This window comes from Malus domestica, chromosome 03, assembly GCF_042453785.1.
Source record: "Malus domestica chromosome 03, GDT2T_hap1".
NCBI classification, from domain to species: domain Eukaryota; kingdom Viridiplantae; phylum Streptophyta; class Magnoliopsida; order Rosales; family Rosaceae; genus Malus; species Malus domestica.
In genome coordinates, this window is record NC_091663.1 from 3526083 (window position 1) to 3547448 (window position 21366).

The following is a 21366-nucleotide window of genomic DNA, read 5'->3' on the forward strand; positions in this document are numbered from 1 at the left end:
CAAGTGGTTACTGACACACCCCGTAGCTAGTGGAAACTGAAGACATAATCATATCATTGTCGAGTAATCTTTAAGTATACAAGCTGGAAGAATATGTCCACAATGTGGATAACCTGAGAATACTCATGCACATGCAAGCTACGTCCTACGGTCATGAACATGGTACAAGCTGATAATATAACTATGTAATCATGTTGTTGATGCACAAAATCAATGAGGACTTTGGTACGACAGAAAGTGTCAAGTTTGTGACCTTCGTTAGATTGCTCCGATTATTAATGTGGATAAGTATGTAAATGGATAGAGACATGGAAGCAAACACAAGATGTACGTGATTCACCCAGATTGGCTACGTCCACGGAGTAAATGAGTTCTCATTAATTGTGAAGGGTTTACACAAATACATAGATTCAAACTCTCCTTTAGTGAGTTCTAGTAAATGATTTAGTACAAATGGCATTAGGAATTATTGTGGGAGAATGATCTCCTTTTTTGAATTGTTGCTTGCGGTGTTCACTTATCTGCGGAACTCCCCTGACCACAAGTCTCCTTTGATATAATATTTTTTTTCCTTTGATATGATATTTGAACTTTTTAAAAAAAGAAGGGTTGTTTGTTAATAATTTTTCAGCCAATCAAAATGACCGTTAAATTGAGCGGAAAATAATTTTTGTATTTCAATAAACGATGAAAATATAAATGATTTGGATCGTAGAAAAAAATTATAAAGCAGGCTCTAAGAAAGTGTATCAGAATGTATGTCAAAAAAATAGGCCCCCCTATCCTGACCCTAATTTAATTAGAGTGGCTTTTACTTTCGAGTTTTTATTTCGTACATTCTCCTTCACTTCCCTCTCGTTCTCCCACCACTTCCATGAATCTTTCTCCACTTCCATCAATCTATAGCAGAAAATAATAATAAATAACAAAAACAAAATGATTATCAATCGGCTCATATATTACCTATTAAAAACTACAACCTAAAACGAAACAATAATGGGCATTGACAGTTGGGGTGACTGAAATTTATATTTCATTCCGAATGGTCTAGGTCTCGTTAAGACTTCAATTTCTACGCCTCTATGCAGTCAAACGAAACCAGCAGCCCAAAAAGTTGTCAAAGAAACTTTCAGAAATAAGCAGTCCGTCCACCTCTTCGACTGTGCCTATCATATGCGGTGTTGAACTTGTCGACTAGCTCATTCGTTGTACTGAGAAAAAAAGAAATAAACGATAAGGAAATGAAAATACAATTGTCATATTCAGCTATGTACTGCTTTAGTATCATTGAAATTTTGATACAATGCCACATTCAACTACTCTACTGTTTTACCCCAACAAAAATATACGCCCACTGAAGAGTACAGAGCTACGCAAACTTGGTAATTGCAATAGTATCACAGAGAGGTTTGGATTATGATCCTAATTGTGAACGTAATTCGTAAATTCAACTTATGACAACACACGTATTATAAACAACTTCATTTTACGCGTAGGAACAAAATTCGTCACCACACATCAACTGACAAAGTTTGTAAAATCCCCACGCCCACCCCCGAACCCTACAATCGTTCAGGGCAGGAAATACTAGTAGTTTCTAGGTAGGTAGCCCCGGGTTTCAAACAGGAGAATACATGGGTATCAAACCCACCGAGCCCCCATTTGTTCTTCACATCAAAGTCATTGACGTGGAAAAGTTTATGTTTACATTCTAATGTTTATCTTTTTGCTGCAACAACTTTTTTACAGGGCTTCCTTTGTAATAAAACATTGGACATCGAAAAGTTTAATTCAGTAGTTCATAAGAATCACATGCAAGGGAAAACATATTAGTGCAAGATATGCCACATCTCATACCTTGAGCAGTTGGTCAGCACAGCCAAAATATGTATCAACAAAGTGTCATTGTATTCCTACCAAAAATAAAAAAAGAGGGCAGCAACAAGAGTGATTCACGGGATAAAGATGTCAGCTTAATCAGCAGCCACTATCCACAATCATACATTATGTGAAAAGAGAGGAAAAAATCTCGACAAAGAGGCCTTAATTACACTAATGGATCACAACATCTTCCAATCCAAATAAACGACAAGATAAAATTGATAATTGGAACTATGAAGCTTAACTTAAAGAGCTTTTCTGAACCATGAAGCATAAGTAATGAGCTCTACCGAATACAGCCCTTACCAATAATGTAACAAGTTTATTCTGATGAACACATATATAACTGGGAAGGGAAGGACCAAATCTTCTACCGTTTTCCCAGCACCATCCAAAATTATTATGCCATCTTCCCATTTTTAATTATTTCTCTAATAGTACAATTAAGTGCATAACAAATGCCTCTTGATGTGATAAAAGTTAAGCACTCAAATTAAACCCTCTTGTTGTCAAATCGTAGTATAAATGCAAGTAGGGATCGTTCTAAACCGGGGATTAGGAGGGCTTGCTACAACCTCTAAACTGACTCAAAAACATAAAAACAAAGTTAAAAACGTTTGAATAGACTCAAGGAACTCAAAACAGGTTCAAAAGACTCAAAACAACTTAAAAGCACTCAAAATTGCCTAAAAACACAATCTGGGCAGATTCTGACCTTAACACAATTTTGGACGAATTTAGTGGTTTGGCTTGAACTAAAACACTCAAAAACACAAACAAAACATAAATTGAACACTTTGAAACAAGAAAGTAAAAGGGGGATTTCGAATTGGACGAATTTGAAACAAACAAACAATTTATAAAATTAGGCAGATTATAAAACGAATTTGATGAATAAGATGATGGATGGATTAGTTAGAGGTCCGTTCTCCACACATGACACACTTGAACATGAATCGATTTCCAATTGCTTTTCAATAGATTATGATGCTCAACACCCCAGATTAACCGTGATGCACAAATTAACTCTCAGATTTTCCTTTACACATTGGATTGGATGAATGCATGCAACAAACCAAATCATTCTCTAAAAGTCCCCTACATGAATGCATAATAGAGATACAATAAGAGATCATTACGTTTCATGAAAATCATAAGTGTTGACGAGGCAATTGTAACTATGAATGCATGATACGTTTGCCAAGAATTCAATTAACACGATTGTGACAAACAACCTTCACTACTAATGAATATAAACTTGTAACGACTAGGTGAAACTCATTTATATTCTAGCATCTAATTCATCACTACTAATGAATATAAACTTGTAACGACTAGGTGAAACTCATTTATATTCTAGCATCTAATTCATGCATGAAAACTAAGTATGCATCCTCAATAAACATACAAGAATCAGTTATGAATAAAATAGATAATTGAACTGCAATCACAACTTAACAAATCACAATTGGACGAAATCAATTCATATCTCAAGCATGTTCATGGCTTCAAACTTCCCTCTAACTAATTAGGGGTTTAGCCACTCATGATTACAGCAAAATCAGAAGTAATAACAAAATAAATATTGAAAACAAGAACGAAGTACACCTAAAACGCTCCAATCTGCAAGCATGAAACACCAATGGCCTTCTTCTTCGCCACCTTGCTACGGCACAAGAGTCTATGGATGGTTATGGACGTATGAAAGGGTTAGAAATAGGTTTAGGTTGAATGGGGGTTGCAGCAAGGATGTATGGTGGTGGAAAGGGATGTAGAATAGTGTATAGGGTGCGGCTGGATGTATTTATGAATGGGAGGGAGGTGGTGATGAATTTAGGCTTTAAAACACATATATATAGGCACGACAAAGCTAGGGTTTTCACAAATCTGATGGGAAGAGGTTAGGGTTTTGGAGATAAAAGGCTTAGCCCATCCAAGGGAGAAAAGAACTAGGGTTTGTGCAGATTTTTAGGCTTCTAGAAGTATTAGGTGCGGCACAACCCTAGGGAAATCAGATTAGGTTTAAACTTAGCAGATTTTAAGGCTTAGGGCCTAAGGGTTCGGCACAAGTGTTCCAATCAACCAAGAAAAGGGTTTTGGCCCACTTAGTTTCTGAAAAGGCTTTGTAGAACCCAAACCCACAAGGAAAAGGGCCTAACAAATTAGAATCCAAGAGGGAAAAGGCTTGAGAGGTGCGGCAAGGGTTGGAACCAAGGTGAAGAAGGATTAGGAAACTTCCAATCCAAGAATAGAAACTTTCAAGAATGGAAACCTCCAACTTTAGAAACTTTGGCTTCCAATTCTGAACTCTTTGTTCTTCATGTTCATTTCTTCATTTCTTGCCTCCTTTGATCTTCAATTTCGTCCATCCATTTGGCTCAAAGCATGTGATATCCATTTTGTGCTCAAAACTGCTCCAAAAGGCTCCAAATTGCACTTTTTTGCATACTTTGTCCTTAGAACCTGAAAACACACTAAAATGGCTTAAAAGACTAAAATAACTAAGAACTAACAACGTAAATGCACAACAACAAGTTAACTAAGTCGCATAAATATGCTCTTATCACCTCTGCTAGTGAATTTGGAATTGAAACGAGGAACACTCACCATCAAGAAATCATCTTGAAATTTCGTTGATTCTATGGCAGGCAGCTTTCTCAAAAGACTTGATACTTGTCTTAGCAGTGAATTTTCACAAGGTATATCACCTGCAAGTAGAGACACAAAAGCAATTATTATCAGTTCTGGACCTTTCTAAAACATGGCTCCCAGCACTATGTATACACAAAGCGCCAACACAAAAGCAAGTACTTGTACTTATACTAAAAGTATATGCGTACCTTTCTGCATAGCAAGAAGATAGTGATGAAGCACTCTAATTCTGCTATTTATCATCTTGATAGCACTGTGGATTCCTGTAAGATGAGCAGCCACTGCACACAACCCAGGTTGTATTAGTTTGTATCAGAAAAGATGAGTACGTCCAGTTATCTTTTGTGGGGAAGAACCGGTGTGAGATAAGCAACATGATCAACTGTGGACTCACATTGAGTTGCTGCTGAACCTCCATCAGATGGTTTAAGATGGGCAACATGATCAACTGAAATGCGCTCAGCTTCCACCGTCTTTGAAACACACACGATAAAAATAAGAACAAAATTGTCTCAGTAAACCCTGGTTGATAATAATAATTAACTTTTAAAGTAGAAAATAATGAATAAGCCTAACCTCAATGGTATAGCTTGAACTGACAAAGATTAGCTGTGGAATCCCATCAATGACATGCATCTCTACAGTTGTAAAGTTAACACTCATAAGACAACAAAGTTTAAAGAGATAAATGATAAACCCCAATTCTAATAGGAACCAAGAAAACTGTCCAAATCCCACAAGTTTTCCATAAGACTCTGGCCAATAGAAATAATTTTGCAAGCCAATCCACTTACAAAGATTTAGAAACACTACAATCTTAACTAAAACTAAGAAAATGGCAGCAAATAACAGATAACGGTGTGGTACAACACCATCAATGTGGGGTTGTTAAGAAGCTTAAACAACCTCCCACTAGATTTTAAACAGCCTTATGCTCGACAGAGTATAGAAACCTCTGCCCACGGCAGTTGCCAAAAAACAAGGAAGGAGGTAAGACGCCGGCGATGGTTTCGCTCAAGCTCCAGAAGAGGCTCGCCTCCAGCGTCCTCAAGTGCGGTCGCTGCAAGGTCTGGCTCGACCCCAATGAAGTCAGCGAGATCTCCATGGCCAACTCTCGCCAAAACATAAGGAAGCTGGTCAAGGATGGTTTCATCATCAGGAAGCCGACCAAGATCCACTCTCGCTCTCGTGCACATATTATGAAGGAGGCTAAGAGAAAGGGACGTCACTCTGGATATGGTAAGCGCAAGGGTACCAGGGAAGCAAGGCTTCCTACCAAGATCCTTTGGATGAGGAGGATGCGTGTGCTCAAGAGGTTGCTTTGCAAGTACCGTGAGTCGAAGAAAATTGACAAGCACATGTACCATGACATGTACATGAAGGTTAAGGGTAATGTTTTCAAGAATAAGAGAGTGCTGATAGAGAGCATTCACAAGTCAAAGGCTGAGAAGGCCAAAAAGAAGACTCTGTCTGATCAGTTCGAGGCTAAGCGGGCAAAGAACAAGGCTAGCAGGGAGAGGAAGCACGCTAGGAGAGAGGAACGCTTGGCTCAGGGACCTCAAGAGAAAGCACCAGCACCCGCTGCCCCAGCTGCAGCTCAACTGACACAGGTATCCAAGAAATCAAAGAAGTGAGTGCTCTATGAGGAACACTGATGGATTGATAACTTGTTATGGTCCATTCGTCTGGATTCACTTGGTTAGATTAGTTTTGACTAGCAAGTTTGTTTGTTTTGTTATTCAGTACTTTATTTTCTGGCCGAAAGAGATTTCAAAATCGTTGTACTCTGTATGAAGATTAGTTTCTTTTATCTAATGATCGATTTTTGGTCCCGGAACTACTTATTTTGGCAGTCGAATTTAATATGAAATGCTCGTTTAACAAAAAAAGAAAAGAAAAAAGACGGTATTGAAAGAACTGGAACCGGCAGTAGGGCACTTTTAGTTTGTTTGCCACGGTTCTCAAGGATGGCTTCCTAAGAAACACCAAAAGTGGCGGAATCCCAATACAATATCTCAAGCAAACAACCACCAACCAGCACGAACTAAAAGAAGCAATCATGGTATATACAAGAAAGAGAAAGCACTACATGCACATGTTGCCATGGTAAAAATACAAATTCGTGCTTCAGCCGTAGATATGATACCACATAGCATACAAGTTCACAAAATTAGAAATGCATTGCCTACAAAAGCTCACATACACAACAAGATAACAATGCATCTAACGTACCACTTTCATAAATAGTGATTGGGAGATCCTTTTGAGCAGCATTGATCAATGGGTTGAGAAGAACATAAACAGGGTTTTCATTGATATCTATCAACTGCGACAATAGAAACACAAATTCTTATCATGGGAAAGCCGAAAACCAAATGCAGTATAAACATCATGCCGAAAAACTAGACTCTCGAATTCAAGAATCATTGATATTTCGTAGTCGACATGATTGGATCCCTAACAGTACAGTATCACATAATGCAAGTATCTACGGGTTCGAATAATAAGAAAAAAGCAGAAGGCAGTCCTAATTGGATAATGTGATAGTGATTGGGGAGGATCAATTGAAGACAGCAAGAGTACCTCACGCTATGCCTTTTCTTTTGGAAGTGGGGTGTTTTCGTGGGCTTCAGTGAAACAAAGCTGTGTTGCTCTTTCCACAGCAGAGGCTGAGTACATAAGCGCTTTTGAAGCAACTGCACAAGCCATTTGGCTCAGGTTTGTACTTGAAGATTTTGGGGAGCTACAAACTGAAGCAACTCAATTGTAGTGTGACAACACATCTGCAATTGCTATCACCAAGAATCCAGTGTTTCACCAAAAGACAAAGCATATTCATAGGAGGTACCACTTCATCAAGGATGCATTGCAGGATGATAAAATTGATCTGGTGTACTGTCCTACAAGTGAACAATTGGCAGATATTTTCACTAAGGCTTTGACCAAGGATCGATTCAACTACCTCAGAGATTTGCTTGGAGTCAAATCAGCTCAAAGCTTAAAGGGGAGTGTTGAACTATAAGCTACGAGCTGTTTAGTTAGTGAATAATCATGGGTTTAATTGTGTATCCACTTGTGCTTAAAATTGTCAAGTGTGATAGGAGCATATTTATGCAACTTAGTTAGCTTGTTTTCTTGCATTTTCATAGTTTGTTTGTGTTTATTATAGTGTTTTAAGCTATTTTCGTGTGTTTGTAGGTCCATATGACAAAGTTGGCAAGAAAGTGCATTTTGGAGCATTTTTAGGCAGTTTTGGGCACCAAATGGATAGCTTATCAATAGAGCAAGATGGATGGACGAATTTGAAGTTCAAGAGGCTAGGAATGTGCTGAAAAGAGTGAAAAAATAAATCCAAGTCAAGGAAGATAAGAAATCAGCTCAAAAGAAGGAACATTATCCAAAACCTTATCCAAACTTATCTTATCTTATCCTTGCCTAACCTAACCTTATCTTATCCTATCTTATCCAAATCAATTTGTGACTTAATTCCAGCTATTTCTAAGGGATAATTATGCATTTAAACTATATATCTCAGATTCTAGAACCTTTATCCTTCTAGAACCCCTAAATTGGTGCTAAAACATCTTTTCTAGAAGCACCTAAAAATTTGGCGCCTAGACCCTTTCTAGAAGCCCTAGAACCTGCAATCTTTTTCCCTTCAAATTTTGGTGAACCCTAGCCCTTTTCCTTCATGAATTGTGCCAAATACACATTCCTTTCCATCAGAAATTCGTGGGTTTCCCTAGCCCTATAAATACAAACCTTTGTGCAGCAATTAATCCACCACCCTCTACCAAAAATCACCTACATCCATCCACCACAATCCTCATGTGTCGTAGCTAAGGAAGGAGAAGAAGGAGTCATCTGGAGTATTTCTAGGTGTATTCTATCTTTGTTTTTAATGTTTAATTCAAGTTATCTTTGTCTAATTGCGAACATGAGGAACTAATTTCTTTATAGTTAGAGGGGAATTCGAAACCATGATTATACTTGCAATATGAATTGATTACTTTCAATTGCGATTTGATAAATTGTGAATGCAATTCGCTTAATTGTTTTACTCAAAACTTATTCTTGTATGTTGATTAAGGTGGCCAACTTAGTTTGCATGCATGAATTTGATGCTAGAATATAAGGGATTTTCACCTAATCATTATGAACTTATATTCACAAGTAGTGAAAGTTGCTTGTCATGATCGTGTTAAGTGAATTCTTGGCATAAGTTTCATGCAATTCATAGTTACAAGTGCCTCGTCAATGCTTATGATTTTCATAGAACTTAATGATCTTTGCTCGTATCTCTATTATGCAATTCATGTAGGGAACTTGTGGAGAATAATTTGGGTTGTTGTATGCAATCATCCAATTCAATGAAATTAGGAAAATCTGAGAGTTAATTAGTGCAATTCACGGTTAATCTGGGGCGTTGAGGTTCATGGTTTATTGAAAAGCAATTGGAGATTGATTTGTATGCAAGTGTGTCATGTGTGGAGAAGGACCTTCTAGCTAGACCATCACCCATCCAATTTCCCAATTTTCGTCCAAAATCTGTTTTAGTCTTTAATTTGTTTGTTTTACTTTATTTTCGTCCAAAACCCAATCCCCCTTTACTTTGAAGTGTTAGATTAGTTAAAATCTGTTTTGGTTTGTGTTTTTAAGTGTCTTGAGTCAAGTTAAAACCAATTTTCGTCCAAATAACTCCCTAGAGTCAGTTTTGAGTCTATTTGGTTGTTTTGTGCTGTTTTGAGTCTTTTAAGTTTGTTTTGAGTCTTGTGAGTCTTGTTAAGTGTTTTTAAGTTTATTTTTGTGTTTTTAAGTCAGTTTCAATTAGATTAGCAATCCCTCCTAATCCCCGGTCCAGAACGATCCCTACTTATACATATACTACAATTATTAAAAGAGGGTTTAATTTGTGTGCTTAACTTTTATCACATCAAAGTGTAAGACTAAAAAATATCTAAGGCCATGAGTGTCATGTGTGATGATCCTAGCTATTAGCTAGATGAGTGGCTGAGATCAGTTTCTAGAAAGAATGATCCAACTAAGCATTTCTAACTGTTTTATTCCTCTTGCACGTTTTATGTGTGAGAGTGAGAGAAGAAAATATATGATGAATATTCTTCCTCGGTAATTTGCAGAGTAAAAGAGCAGCAGCCATTTCTTATTGTTTTTCATCTTCTTCGATTCTAGAATTATAAATGACACGCCCCGATCCTGATATTCCGCGAATACCAGGGTAGGTACATGTTGGCCGACATCCGAAGGTGACGAAAGCCATTTATTGAATGCAAATGCTGAGAACAAGGAATAAATAAGGCGAAGCAAAAACATGAAATTGCAATTCTTCCTGTTGTTCAAAAATTGTGGTAGCATGTTTTAATGTAGTCAGCCAAGTTCTGTTTCTACTCAAATGCAGCTAGAACTTCAAAGGTATAGCGTTTCTCATGAGTTTACTTGTACCTTTACTTCCAGTAGAATCAACAAGTAAAAAGAAACTGACCACCGACAAATCTCTCCATTCAATCAAGGAGCTCGAGAGAGATCAATCATCAACTAAATGTAAGGAATAAACATGCCACTGTCACGGCTTGGCAAGGCATGTCATGGCATGACTTAACAAGAGGCGGAAAAGCCAAGGCAAGCCGTGGCCTAGACAACCCAAGACATGTCACGGTCTAGCACAGCATCACTCAGCAAGCGTAAGTGTAGTCCAAACAAAATACATAGATACAAAAATGAACCGATTGACATTTGAACTTCAAAACGTGATTACAAGGCTAAGAGCCTTCCTCTTCACCAATTTAAACACAGCAGCATAGAAATTGGCTGCCGATGAAGATATCATCAAGTTGGAAAGTAAATTGTACTATTCAAAAACCAAACATATGTATTGTGAATCTACAGCATGAAAAGTACTCGAAAATGAAAGATTGCAATACCGTTCTATATCATGGACGTAAATGCACTTGGCCTTCTGAACAAACCCAGAAGGCAGAAAATCTCAGTATTTAACTCACTAGCATATCGTCCCTCCTGGTGTAACTTGCTCTTGAGGGAAAAAACAGATCCTCATATGCTTGCACAATCTCACTAAGTAAGATCAGCACACTAATTCTCCTTAATTTACGGATCTCTTGATTCGTTACTCCTTTTCTTATTCTTAAACAACAAGCTGCAACTTGTGCGTATGTATATAATTCTTAATCATTAATGTGAAACACGATGAGAGCTTGTCCTCCTCCTTTTTAGTTCTTTTGTTACTTCTTTCAAGGAGGTTTTTTTTTCCTTGTACGCAGGAAACCTTTTATTTTATACAACAATTATCGTTCATGAGATTTGAACTAAGGATCTCCTTTCACACACGACCTAGACCAATTTTAAAGGTTTCGTTTGACAACTATGCAAGTATTTACAATATAGTTGTATTATGTATTCATCAACTGTTGTATATAAAATTGGAACTTACGATCCCTTCCAGCATTATTGAGAATAACCTACAATATAATGTGTAATTAACCATCAATTCTAGCATCGGATTATAAAATAAAATGTTAAAATACATATGAGCACACCACCCGGTTAATTATAGAGCATATGCCAGCATTTGAAGAAAAGAAAAATGTCCAAAACCTGCCAAAGTACTATGTTCAGGATCTCATGTTCCATTCTGCTTCATCAAGCATATGGCCAATCCGTGGGCAATCCGTGGCCTACCCTCAATGGTCATGTCTTCCGTGGCCATTGGCATCAATTGCCACGGTAGAATCCATGGCCATTGCTAAAATTTCTAATAATGTAGACCGCAAGGTTGACGTGGAAAATTAAAGAGGGCACTTCACAATTTTTTATACAAACAGAAAAAAAAATGTAAAATCATAACCAGAAACATAAAGATCTATTTATAGCAATACAAAAACAATTATTCGGTCAACAAATAACTCCCAACTCACAAAGATTATAAAAAAAAATCTCTAAAATTATTAATAATAGGCATTTTAACCAAAATGATACTTGAGATTGACATGATTTATTTTTGTTTGGCGGGCTATATTTGTAGCGCACAATGTAGATGATCTCATCATTTCATTGGGGTTCCATTAATTTTCACAAGAATGAACCTTACCCTCAACCTCAAGAACGACCTAAAGAATAGACGGTCGTGATTGCAGTGCATAATTGTGTGAAAGAAGATAAGATGTTGGTGTGAGAATTCAAGAACTACAGAAAGAGAGTGAACGCACAGAGAGAAGAGTTTATAGAATTGCAAGAAATGTACTACTTATATTGGTTATACAAAGCTTACTCAGTAAGTTAATCTTAAAGGGTAAAGATCCTATGTAAGATTCTAATCTTAACTAACTCATAACAGCTCATAACCAACTTGTCTAACAACTCCATTGATCTTCTGACATGTAGCATTCTGTCATCCTTTGATTTCATAATTCTTACAGTTGGCATGTATCTTAAAATATGAAAACACCCTCCTCTCTGGAAGTTGATCGGATAGCATGTGATACATATAAGAACCATGGCAACCTTCCCATGAGAAAGCTATGGCATGCATCACTCGAATCTTGTATTGTATTTCATTAATTTTGTCATCGTTGTCAATACACGAAACACGTTTCCAATAAAAAACAATGAGAAACGTGACTGGTTGTTATGTTGTATTGCTCCAAATTATAATATTATTAAATAAAAACTCAAATTTTGTCCCAGATTCGTCTCATTAAACCAACCCCATTTCATTCCAACCCTTGTTATAAAATAGAGTTAAGTCTTACAACTAAAAAAAAGCCAGATTCCAACCAAGATTAATGGTGAAGCCCAAATGTGAGAGTGGAACAGATGAAATTGGATGACAAGCGCCCAAATTCACGCGCGCCACTCAAGGCACGCTCTTCAGCCAACTTCAAAGTTGCAAAGTGCAGCCCTTGCGGCCCCCACCCATATGGGTATGTCTCCCACTTGTCTGCCAATAAAACTGAGCCCAAACGACTATTTTTTTTTTGGTTGATCAACGACTCACATTTAAATGGACTGTTGGTTATTCAAACAGTCCATATTTATTAAATCTCATTATCCCGAGTATCACGCTAAAAGATTTTAAGTTCACTTTTGTTAATTAATTAATAATGCAAAACACGTGATCACAACCTTGATTAAAACCCCATGATGTTATAGCCATCAGTTTATATAACTTGAGTTTTTCTTACCCATTTTCTAGCCAAACAAACCACAGTTTTGTAGCTAGTCACAACTTAAACACATTCAAATTACAATGACGGTACCACACCCTAGTACTCCCGCAATCCAAGGGTCTAACAGTTCTATTGCCATACAGAAAATAGACAGTATAGTACCAATAAAGCTGCAGCGTGAGAATTACCTCTTCTGGAAGTTGCTGTTTGAGGCTATCTTTAAGCGCTACATGCTCACCGGCATTGTTGATGGAAGTGAACCTTGTCCCTCAACTTTCTTGGCGGACGAGAAAGGAAATGATCGTGCAAATCTGGCCTTCGACATTTGGCACGAGAAGGATCAGAGCACCATAGCCTTGATGAAAGCAACCATCTCTGAAGATGTTCTACCACTGACAGTTGGATTAACTTCTTCACGCGATCTTTGGCTGAACCTGGAGAAAAGATTTGGAGTTGCAGGTGTGTCTTCAGACTATCGGAGAAAACTGGCTGCTGCTTCTTTGGCCACTACTGATGTTTGTGATGCAAATGCTGTTCTTTTGGAGAGTGGAGAGTTGCGCCTTGTGCCGCCGATATTTCAGAAATATGGAAAACGTGAAGCATTTTCAGGCCCCATTGTGACGGTCAAGGTGTTTGAAGACAATACTCTGATAGTGGAGCTTCTCGCAACGAAAGGCGAGGGAAGGGTTTTGGTTGTTGATGGTGAAGGAAGCTTGAGGCGTGCCGTTACCGGAGGAATGTTGGCGAAGTGTGCCGAAATTATGGGATGGTCTGGGATTGTGATAAATGGGTGCATCAGAGATGTTGATGAGGTAAATGGATGTGAGATTGGTGTGAGAGCTTTGGCAACTTGTCCTGTGAGACCAGTCAAAAGTGATGGTGGCCAAAAGCATGTTCCTATCAACATTGGAGGAGTCTGGATTCATGAAGGAGAATGGTTGTATGCAGATGGTGATGGCATCCTCATCTCCACATCTCAATTGTCTATTTGAATCCCCATAAATGTTTGTTTGATTCGTATCTTAAATTTTTAAGCCCGGCCATTAAGACTAATCAAGGGGAAATGCACTTCTTTTCATCCTTCCACGCTCATATTTATTTCTAGATCTAAACACCCCAATAAATAAATAAGGACGTGCAAAATTAGAAAATAAACCTCAAATGCATTTGGATTCGTTGTATTTTATGTATTCTGCTATTTGTGTGGCCTGTCAGTTATTGAAACAGTTACAACATCAATGAGTTTTGTCTTCTTTCGATAAGAAATTTCACCATATGATCGATTGGACATCATCTCTCATCACAGGAAATTATCGAAACAGAGCTCTTGGATCGCTTAGGAGACTGAGGAGAAAGAGGTCCACTGCCTCGTTTATCATGAAAAATGATAAAAAAAAAATTAAAGGGAAAATTTGAATTCCTACCGTTTTTTTATATCATTTAGATTAATTTTTTTTTTAAATTTGATTAAAGTGATTTGATCAATAGCTACCTCAAGCTAAATTACATGTCATTATTATATTTTTCATCTGTATGATGCACTTTTCATTATTTAGTAGAGATATTAGTAATTAAACTATATTTTCTCTTATTCCAGATATGTTTTTTCGATCATAGTTTTTTGTTTGTTATGCAAACATTTAATATTATTTCTTTTTCCAAATGGTTTTTTTTTTTCAAATAGTTAGTGATCAATATAAAAGTTCCTTGTAATTTCTTCAAATTTTTTGTGAAATTATATTTGTTTTTTGTTGTTTTTTTTAAGTATAGTTGTTGACGAATTATTATTACGTACAATACATTACATATATATTATCTGCGGGTACGTTTGAATTTACAAAAATCATTAATTGGTACGTTTATTTGCAATTTTGATATGTTTGATTTGATACATATTGTTAATATTGGTACATTATTTTTATTTTGATACGTTTTATTTTGTACATATTGTGTATTGGTACATTTATATTATTCTCAATCTTATTTTTTCTTAACGTACCAAAAGAAAAATTATTTCGGTATGTTTGATTTTGTGGGATTCAAAAATATTTTAAACTATTTTGGAAAGAAAATATCTTAAATCGTAGATAATTATTGCTAAATTGTAGCATTATTGTGAAAAGGGTTTTTATCACAAATAGTCCTTGATTGATTCACCTCATCAAGATGGTTCCTAAAATTGAAAATCAATCAATGTAGTCCATGAAAATAGGTGTCGCAAATCAATGTGCTCATTCCGCTACTATTCCGTCAAAAATTCTATTATGTGTTGACATGACACATAACTGATCCCACAAATCTAATTAAATATAACCATAAGAATTAAAATGTTTAAATAATAATTTTTTTTAAGTTTTATATAATTAAAAATGAAAAAGAAAGGAAAGAAAATAAAACAAGAAGATGAACAGTTCATCTTCTTCTTCGCACCCCACCCCACCCCACCCTGACAAGACCGCCACCGCCGTCCAAAAAGTCGTCCATTTATGTACGTGAAGGTGCTGTCAAGCTTGCTCGGAGGCAATGGAGGCCTCGTGTCTTCAACCCATCAACATCATCAAGATCCGGTTCCAGCTCGACTAGACCAGCACCTACAAGGGAACGTTTCATGTGCGACTGGGTGGGATGGGCTGTCGAAGGGGAAGAAGAAGATGAACAGTTCATCTTCTTCTTATTTTTTTCCTTTTTTTATTTTTTAAGTTTCTAATTATATAAAACTAAAAATTGTTTTTCATTCTTTAAACATTTTTAATCCAACGAAATGGGCAAAGGAACAGGAAGTTTCAGAAAGAGGAGGAACAAGACCCACACTCTCTGTGTGCGGTGCGGCCACTGCAGCTTCCACCTCCAGAAAAGCCGCTGCTCTGCCTGCGCCTACCCTGCTGCTCGTCTCAGAAAATATAACTGGAGTGAGAAGGCGCTGTGCTGAAAGACTACCAGAACTGGGTGGATGAGGTACCTGAGGAATGTGCCGAGGAGGTTCAAGAGCGGCTTCCTTGAAAATACACAGGCTGCTCCAAGGAGCAAAGGAGCTGCTGCTGCTTCCTTATAAGTTTTCAGAGCCCACCGAACTCAAACATGTTTGGATTTCGTTTCGAATTTTGTTTAGTTGTCTTGATAGTTCTGAATTTCACTTGAATTTTGTTTAGATTGTCTCGATTTGCAGTTGCATTTTGATATGAATGGAAATGACTCTCAATTACAATTACATTTTGCCCTTAAAAATAAAAAATTTAATCCACATAGTAATATTTAATTAAACTTGTGCAACCTATTTATGTGCCACGTCAGAGAGTAACATAAATATTAACGGAATTCTAACGGAATGATCATATTGATTTGCGACATCTATTTTCAAGAACAACATTGATTGATTTTCAATTTCAGGAAACATCTTGATGGAGTAGGTCAATTTCAGGGACTATTTGTGATAGAAACCCTTGTGAAAATAAATTGAATCTAACCAACCTTTTTTTTTTACAATTATCTCTGATGGAAGAGAGTAATAAAAAAGCTAGATAGGAATTTTGTTACAATATAATGCGCATATAGCACCAAAATTATGACAAAAAAAAGTTTAATCAAATCACTAAAAGGTATGTATGTTTGATCTAAAAAATTCAAAACTGAGGCGGCTATATCAAAAGATTCCAAAATTAAAAGCCAATTCTGGCCGAGATCTTGTGTGAACGATGAGTATTAGCTGATTACACGGGTCTGTACAAAGGAGATTCGGAGAGGATCTCATTCTAAGTTGCAGGATCATAAAGGAGCTCGAAGCTGTTGAAGATCTCGACAGTGCGGCCCCTCTGAACCCCGGTAACGCAGCCGAAGACCCGCGTGCACGAGGCTGAGAAGGAAGAAGAGGAAACTGTGGCATGTGTCACACGAGACTTGTATCGAACATCCAAGCCAAACTATAAAAAAAATTTGATTGCATCTATTAATAGAAACAAACATTCATCAATCACGAAATTAAATAATAATGAAAAATCATTAAACATCCACAACGTAAAATTCACGCTCCAACTCTGAAATTGGAATCCAAATAATAAAATTCAGGGAGATATAATATATATAGGTAAAATTCACATTTTTTTTTTTGCTGTAAAACCTTGAAATCAATTCTACTCCAACATTGTTATCATGGGAAGTGAAGAAAAAGTTGGGTTCCCCATAAAATCAATTAGTAATAATACAGTGAGTTTCTCAACTTACTTATAAGCTCATATAAGGTTTCTTCTCTTATCAATGTAAGATTCATTTTCAATACGCTTTTGCACTTGTGGCGAATTTTCAAGCCTAGCACGTGAACAACACAAATTGAGTGACATGAAATATGTGTGGCCGTTGAGTTTCACACATGGAACAACCTGCTTTAATACCGTGAAGAAAGTTGAAGTTCTACCATAAAACCAATGTAATATTCATTCTCATTCGGTAAATTTATTAAAAAAGAAGAAAAGTATAATCTGTCAAGGAGGGTCATAAAACCTAACATTGACCATAACAACAACTATAACAAACAAAACTCCAACAACCAATACAAGATATAAAAAAATTCACATTGAAACTCTTTTTTTCTTTAATTAAAACAACAATGTCAGTTCCACCGCAACATTACTATCATGGAAAAAGACATTATTGTGAACTCACACTAAAAAAGGTCGTGCCCAGTGCACAAGGCTCCCGCTTTACGCAGGGTCTGAAAGAGGTAAATGTCGGCTAGCCTTACCCCCATTTATGGAGAGGCTGCTCCCAAGTCTCGAACCCAAGACCTACCGCTCATGGGCGAAGGCACTTGCCATAATATACACCGAGTCATAATATACATATACACATGTAGGTTTTCCTCCTAGGGAGATTGGTTCTCCATGTGCAACAGCAAAGCTTCAAGGCAATATAAAGATCCCAGACCTCAGGAGGCATACTTTGATGGTCTCTACAAGATCCCAGACCTCGGGAGGCATTTTAGTTCTTAGTCCGATAATATATCAAATGTTTTACTAAGTTTGTCCAACTTAGTCAGTCTAAGACAATCCAGCTTAGTCCCTAAAGCTAGTCTAATATGAGATAGTCCGGTGCAACAAACGCACCCTAACAATATCATTTGCTAACCCATTGAGAAGTTGTGGCATGTTTCACATGAGACTGTTATTGTACATTGAAACCAAACTATAAAAAAACGTTATTAAATCTATGAATAGAAACTAACATTTATCAATCACGAAATTAAATAATAATGAAGAATATTTCATTATACATCCACAATGTCAAATTTACAATAAAACTCTCAATAGGTAGATTTATTAATAAAGGAGAAAAGTACAATCTGTCAAGAGGGACATAAAACCTAACATTGACCATGACAATATCAGTTCCGCAACGAACAAACCTCCAACAAATACAAGATATAACAGATTCACACTAATCTCTGTTTTTTAATTAAAACAACAATATTAGTTCCACTCCAATATATTGCTATCATGAAAAAAGACATTATTATGAATTCAACTCTGAAATCGATGGAATCCAAATAATAAAATTCAGAGTCATAATATACACATATATGTACGTATAGGTATTCCTCCTGGGGAGATTAGTTCTCCATCAATGACATGCATCTCTACAGTTGTAAAGTTAACACTCATAAGACGACAAAGTTTAAACAGATAAATGATAAACCGCAATTCTAATAGGAACCAAGAAAACTGTCCAAATCCCACAAGTTTTCCATAAGACTCTGGCCAGTAGAAATAATTCACAAGCCAATGCAGTTACAAATATTGCGACCCTAAAAGTCATTGCACAATAGATTTCACCATGATTTCATGATACAAATAAAAGTTGCAGGAACTATTAATTGTACAGTAGAAGGCAAGGAAAAAAGAAACACTACAATCTTAACTAAAACTAAGAAAATGGCAGCAAACAACAGATAACGCTGCAGTACAACACCTTCAATGTGGGGTTGTTAAGAAGCTCAAACAACCTTCTACTATCTTTTAGACAGCCTTATGTTCAACAGAGTATTGAAAGAACTGGAACCAGCAGCAGGGCACTTTTATTTTGTTTGCCACAGTTCTCAAGGATGGCTTCCTAAGAAACATTAAAAGTGGCCGAATATACAACATCTCAAGCAAATAACCACCAACCAGCGAACTAAAATAAGCAATCATGGTATATACAAGAAAGAGAAAGCACTACATGCACATGCTGCCATGATAAAAATACAAATTTGTGCTTCAGCCGTAGATATGATACCACATAGCATACAAATTCACAAAATTAGAAATGCATAGGTTTACAATTAACTGGAAATGCCCACAAAAGCTCACACACACAACAAGGTAACAATGCAGCTAACATACCACTTTCGTAAATAGTGATTGGGAGATCCTTTTGAGCAGCGTTGATCATAGGGTTGAGAAGAACATAAACAGGGCTTTCCTTGATATCCATCAGCTGCGACATTGGAATCACGCATTCTTATCATGGGGAGAACTACTCCATGTGCAACAGCAAAGCGCTCAAGTCAATATAGAGACTTCCAGACCTCGGAAGGCATACTTTGATGGTCTCTACACGATCACCCTTTTAGCTTCATCACTAGACTCCCTGAAACGATATGAATTTAGTTCTAAATTCCAGGAATCGGCATCCTGGTGGTTCAATTTTATTTAACCAAAAAGATAATGCAGTGCAACTGAACAAGATGGAGTTGTAGGAAACATGATCAACTGAAATGAACTGAGTTGCTGTAGGAAACAAGATGCAGTGCAACGGAACTGAGTTGCTGATGAACCTCCATCAGATGGTTTAAGATGGGCAACATGATCAACTGAAATGCGATCAGCTTCCACCGTCTTAGAGAAGTTAACACTCAGAAGACAACAAATAATTTAAACAGACAAATGATATACCACAATAAATGCTTCTAATAGGAACCAAGAAAACTGTACAAATCCCACAAGTTTTCCATAAGATATGAATGCAGAATATCTGGCCAAAAGAAAAATAATTAGCATGCCCCTTGACTTACAAATATTGAGACCCTAAAATTCAAGAGTTGCTTCTGAAAGGAATAGTCGAGCAGAGCAGTGATATTTTCCATCAACCAATGAAGCAAAACTATCAACCTTGCAATCATAATTAAATTGCCTGAAAACCCTCATTAAAAATGATTATCAGGACCAGAGCAGTGATATTTTGTAACTTTCACAAATTACAGATTGTGTTTGTAAATTACAAAAGAACGCTATTCAAACCCAAATACCATCTCCGATGCAGTGGTGTCAAATGCAAAAAATCGGTTAAATTAATTTAATTACCTCGAAGTCTAAGATTGACAGCAAATATGCCTCCATATGACTCTGCCACAATGAACAGTGAGCTCTTTTGGAGGCTCTCATTTCTGTTGAATGCCTCCAAATCATTTTTCACAAACATAGTTGTGTTCCTCCGCAAAATTGTATCCAGTTCTTCTGAATTATCCCAAAAAAAAAAATCAAAATATAATAAAATTCATATAAATTAATAAAACCCAAAAAAAAAAAAAAAACGAAAAAGAGGAGTTGGGGAGGGAAACGAGGGATCAGAAGAGTCAGGTTGGAAATTGAAAGATTACAACTTTGGGTGTTGGAAATTATGGCTAGGGTCGTACCTTGAGATGGGAAATCCAGCTTATGATACAGCAACTGTAGCCCTCAAAGGTGCTTCTGCTGATCTCAGTTTCCCTGAATTGGCTCAAGCACTTCCCCAATCGGACTCCCTGATTCGATGTTTCCCATGGACGTCGACGTTGCATCTCCGGCTTCTGAGGAAATTGAGCGTGAATTTAATAGACTAAATCACCACAATGTCATCACACAAAATTAACTGTAAACCGCTAAATTAGCCACCTGAAATCGGCCGGAGAACTCACCCGGAAACCCAACTTTTTCTGGGTTTTTGATTTTCTTCAAATCCGAAACGGATTCGTGCATGAAAAGCTCGGATGTTGGCGGAAAGGATTATGGCTCGGAGCCTCAAGTGTGACCTCGGTCCACCATCAACCACCAGGACGCGACGATCTCGAATTCTGATTCGATTCAGCCGCATCATAGGCTTCTTTGTCAGCAATGGTTTACTCGGCCTCATTAATCACCGTCCTCCACCACCGGGGACGAGCCGCAGTTGTTGTAGAAGAGAGGGAATAGAGGTTTGGGACGCCGGAGAAGGGAAGGAATTGTGCCATTGGTGTCGCCGGAGAAGACAAGCCATGGCTGCCATGGTTGGAAGATGCGCAGATTCGTTGGAGAAAAGACGAAGGGATATGTTTTTGGTCACATGATTAATAAAAGAAGTACGTGTTGGACTAGACAGTACCCAAGTATTACTTTGCTGCCCATTAAAAGCTCCGGATCTAGTAATTTGGACCGTTGAATTTGAGTTAACAATTACAAATAGGAAATTCTTTAAAAATTATAATAATTATAACTGTTGGATCAAATTTTAACGATCCGAATCACTTGATTATGAGTCTTTAACGGAAGAAATCCGGACTTTGATAAACAAAACATATATCCAAGCAAGTGCAGCAACTGAAATGCATAATCGTCAAATGCTGTTATTGAACAGTGTTTTTTGACCT

The 21366-nt window shown here is 37.1% G+C and overlaps 3 protein-coding genes and 1 pseudogene across 6 annotated transcripts; 3 read left to right on the plus strand and 1 right to left on the minus strand.

The window, feature by feature from the left end:
* Nucleotides 1-903: 903 nt before the first annotated feature.
* LOC139194382 (COP9 signalosome complex subunit 6b-like) lies at nucleotides 904-21082 on the minus strand. Of its 4 annotated transcripts, none has more exons than XM_070818793.1 (12): nucleotides 20659-21082; nucleotides 20398-20550; nucleotides 20066-20218; nucleotides 19777-19895; nucleotides 19291-19352; nucleotides 19106-19199; nucleotides 5110-5171; nucleotides 4928-5006; nucleotides 4722-4814; nucleotides 4489-4589; nucleotides 1858-1913; nucleotides 904-1211 (listed from the first exon to the last, which is right to left on the minus strand). In XM_070818793.1, the coding sequence occupies exons 5-12, from the start codon at nucleotides 19300-19302 to the stop codon at nucleotides 1130-1132; spliced, it is 579 nt and encodes a 192-aa protein (XP_070674894.1). In that variant the 5' UTR covers nucleotides 19303-19352; nucleotides 19777-19895; nucleotides 20066-20218; nucleotides 20398-20550; nucleotides 20659-21082; the 3' UTR covers nucleotides 904-1129. The 4 variants fall into 4 exon arrangements, with proteins under 4 accessions (XP_070674894.1, XP_070674893.1, XP_070674896.1 ...); XM_070818792.1 differs by having other exon boundaries at nucleotides 20636-21018; XM_070818795.1 differs by lacking the exons at nucleotides 19777-19895; nucleotides 20398-20550; nucleotides 20659-21082 and having other exon boundaries at nucleotides 20066-20195.
* On the plus strand, nucleotides 5492-6382 carry LOC103417654 (large ribosomal subunit protein eL19y-like). Its single transcript, XM_070818791.1, has one exon. The coding sequence runs from the start codon at nucleotides 5538-5540 to the stop codon at nucleotides 6165-6167; it is 630 nt and encodes a 209-aa protein (XP_070674892.1). The 5' UTR covers nucleotides 5492-5537; the 3' UTR covers nucleotides 6168-6382.
* LOC103417644 (putative 4-hydroxy-4-methyl-2-oxoglutarate aldolase 3) lies at nucleotides 12601-13973 on the plus strand. The gene has a single exon (XM_008355815.4). The coding sequence runs from the start codon at nucleotides 12815-12817 to the stop codon at nucleotides 13724-13726; it is 912 nt and encodes a 303-aa protein (XP_008354037.1). The 5' UTR covers nucleotides 12601-12814; the 3' UTR covers nucleotides 13727-13973.
* LOC103407682 (large ribosomal subunit protein eL37x-like) lies at nucleotides 15475-15786 on the plus strand (annotated as a pseudogene).
* Nucleotides 21083-21366: the final 284 nt, after the last annotated feature.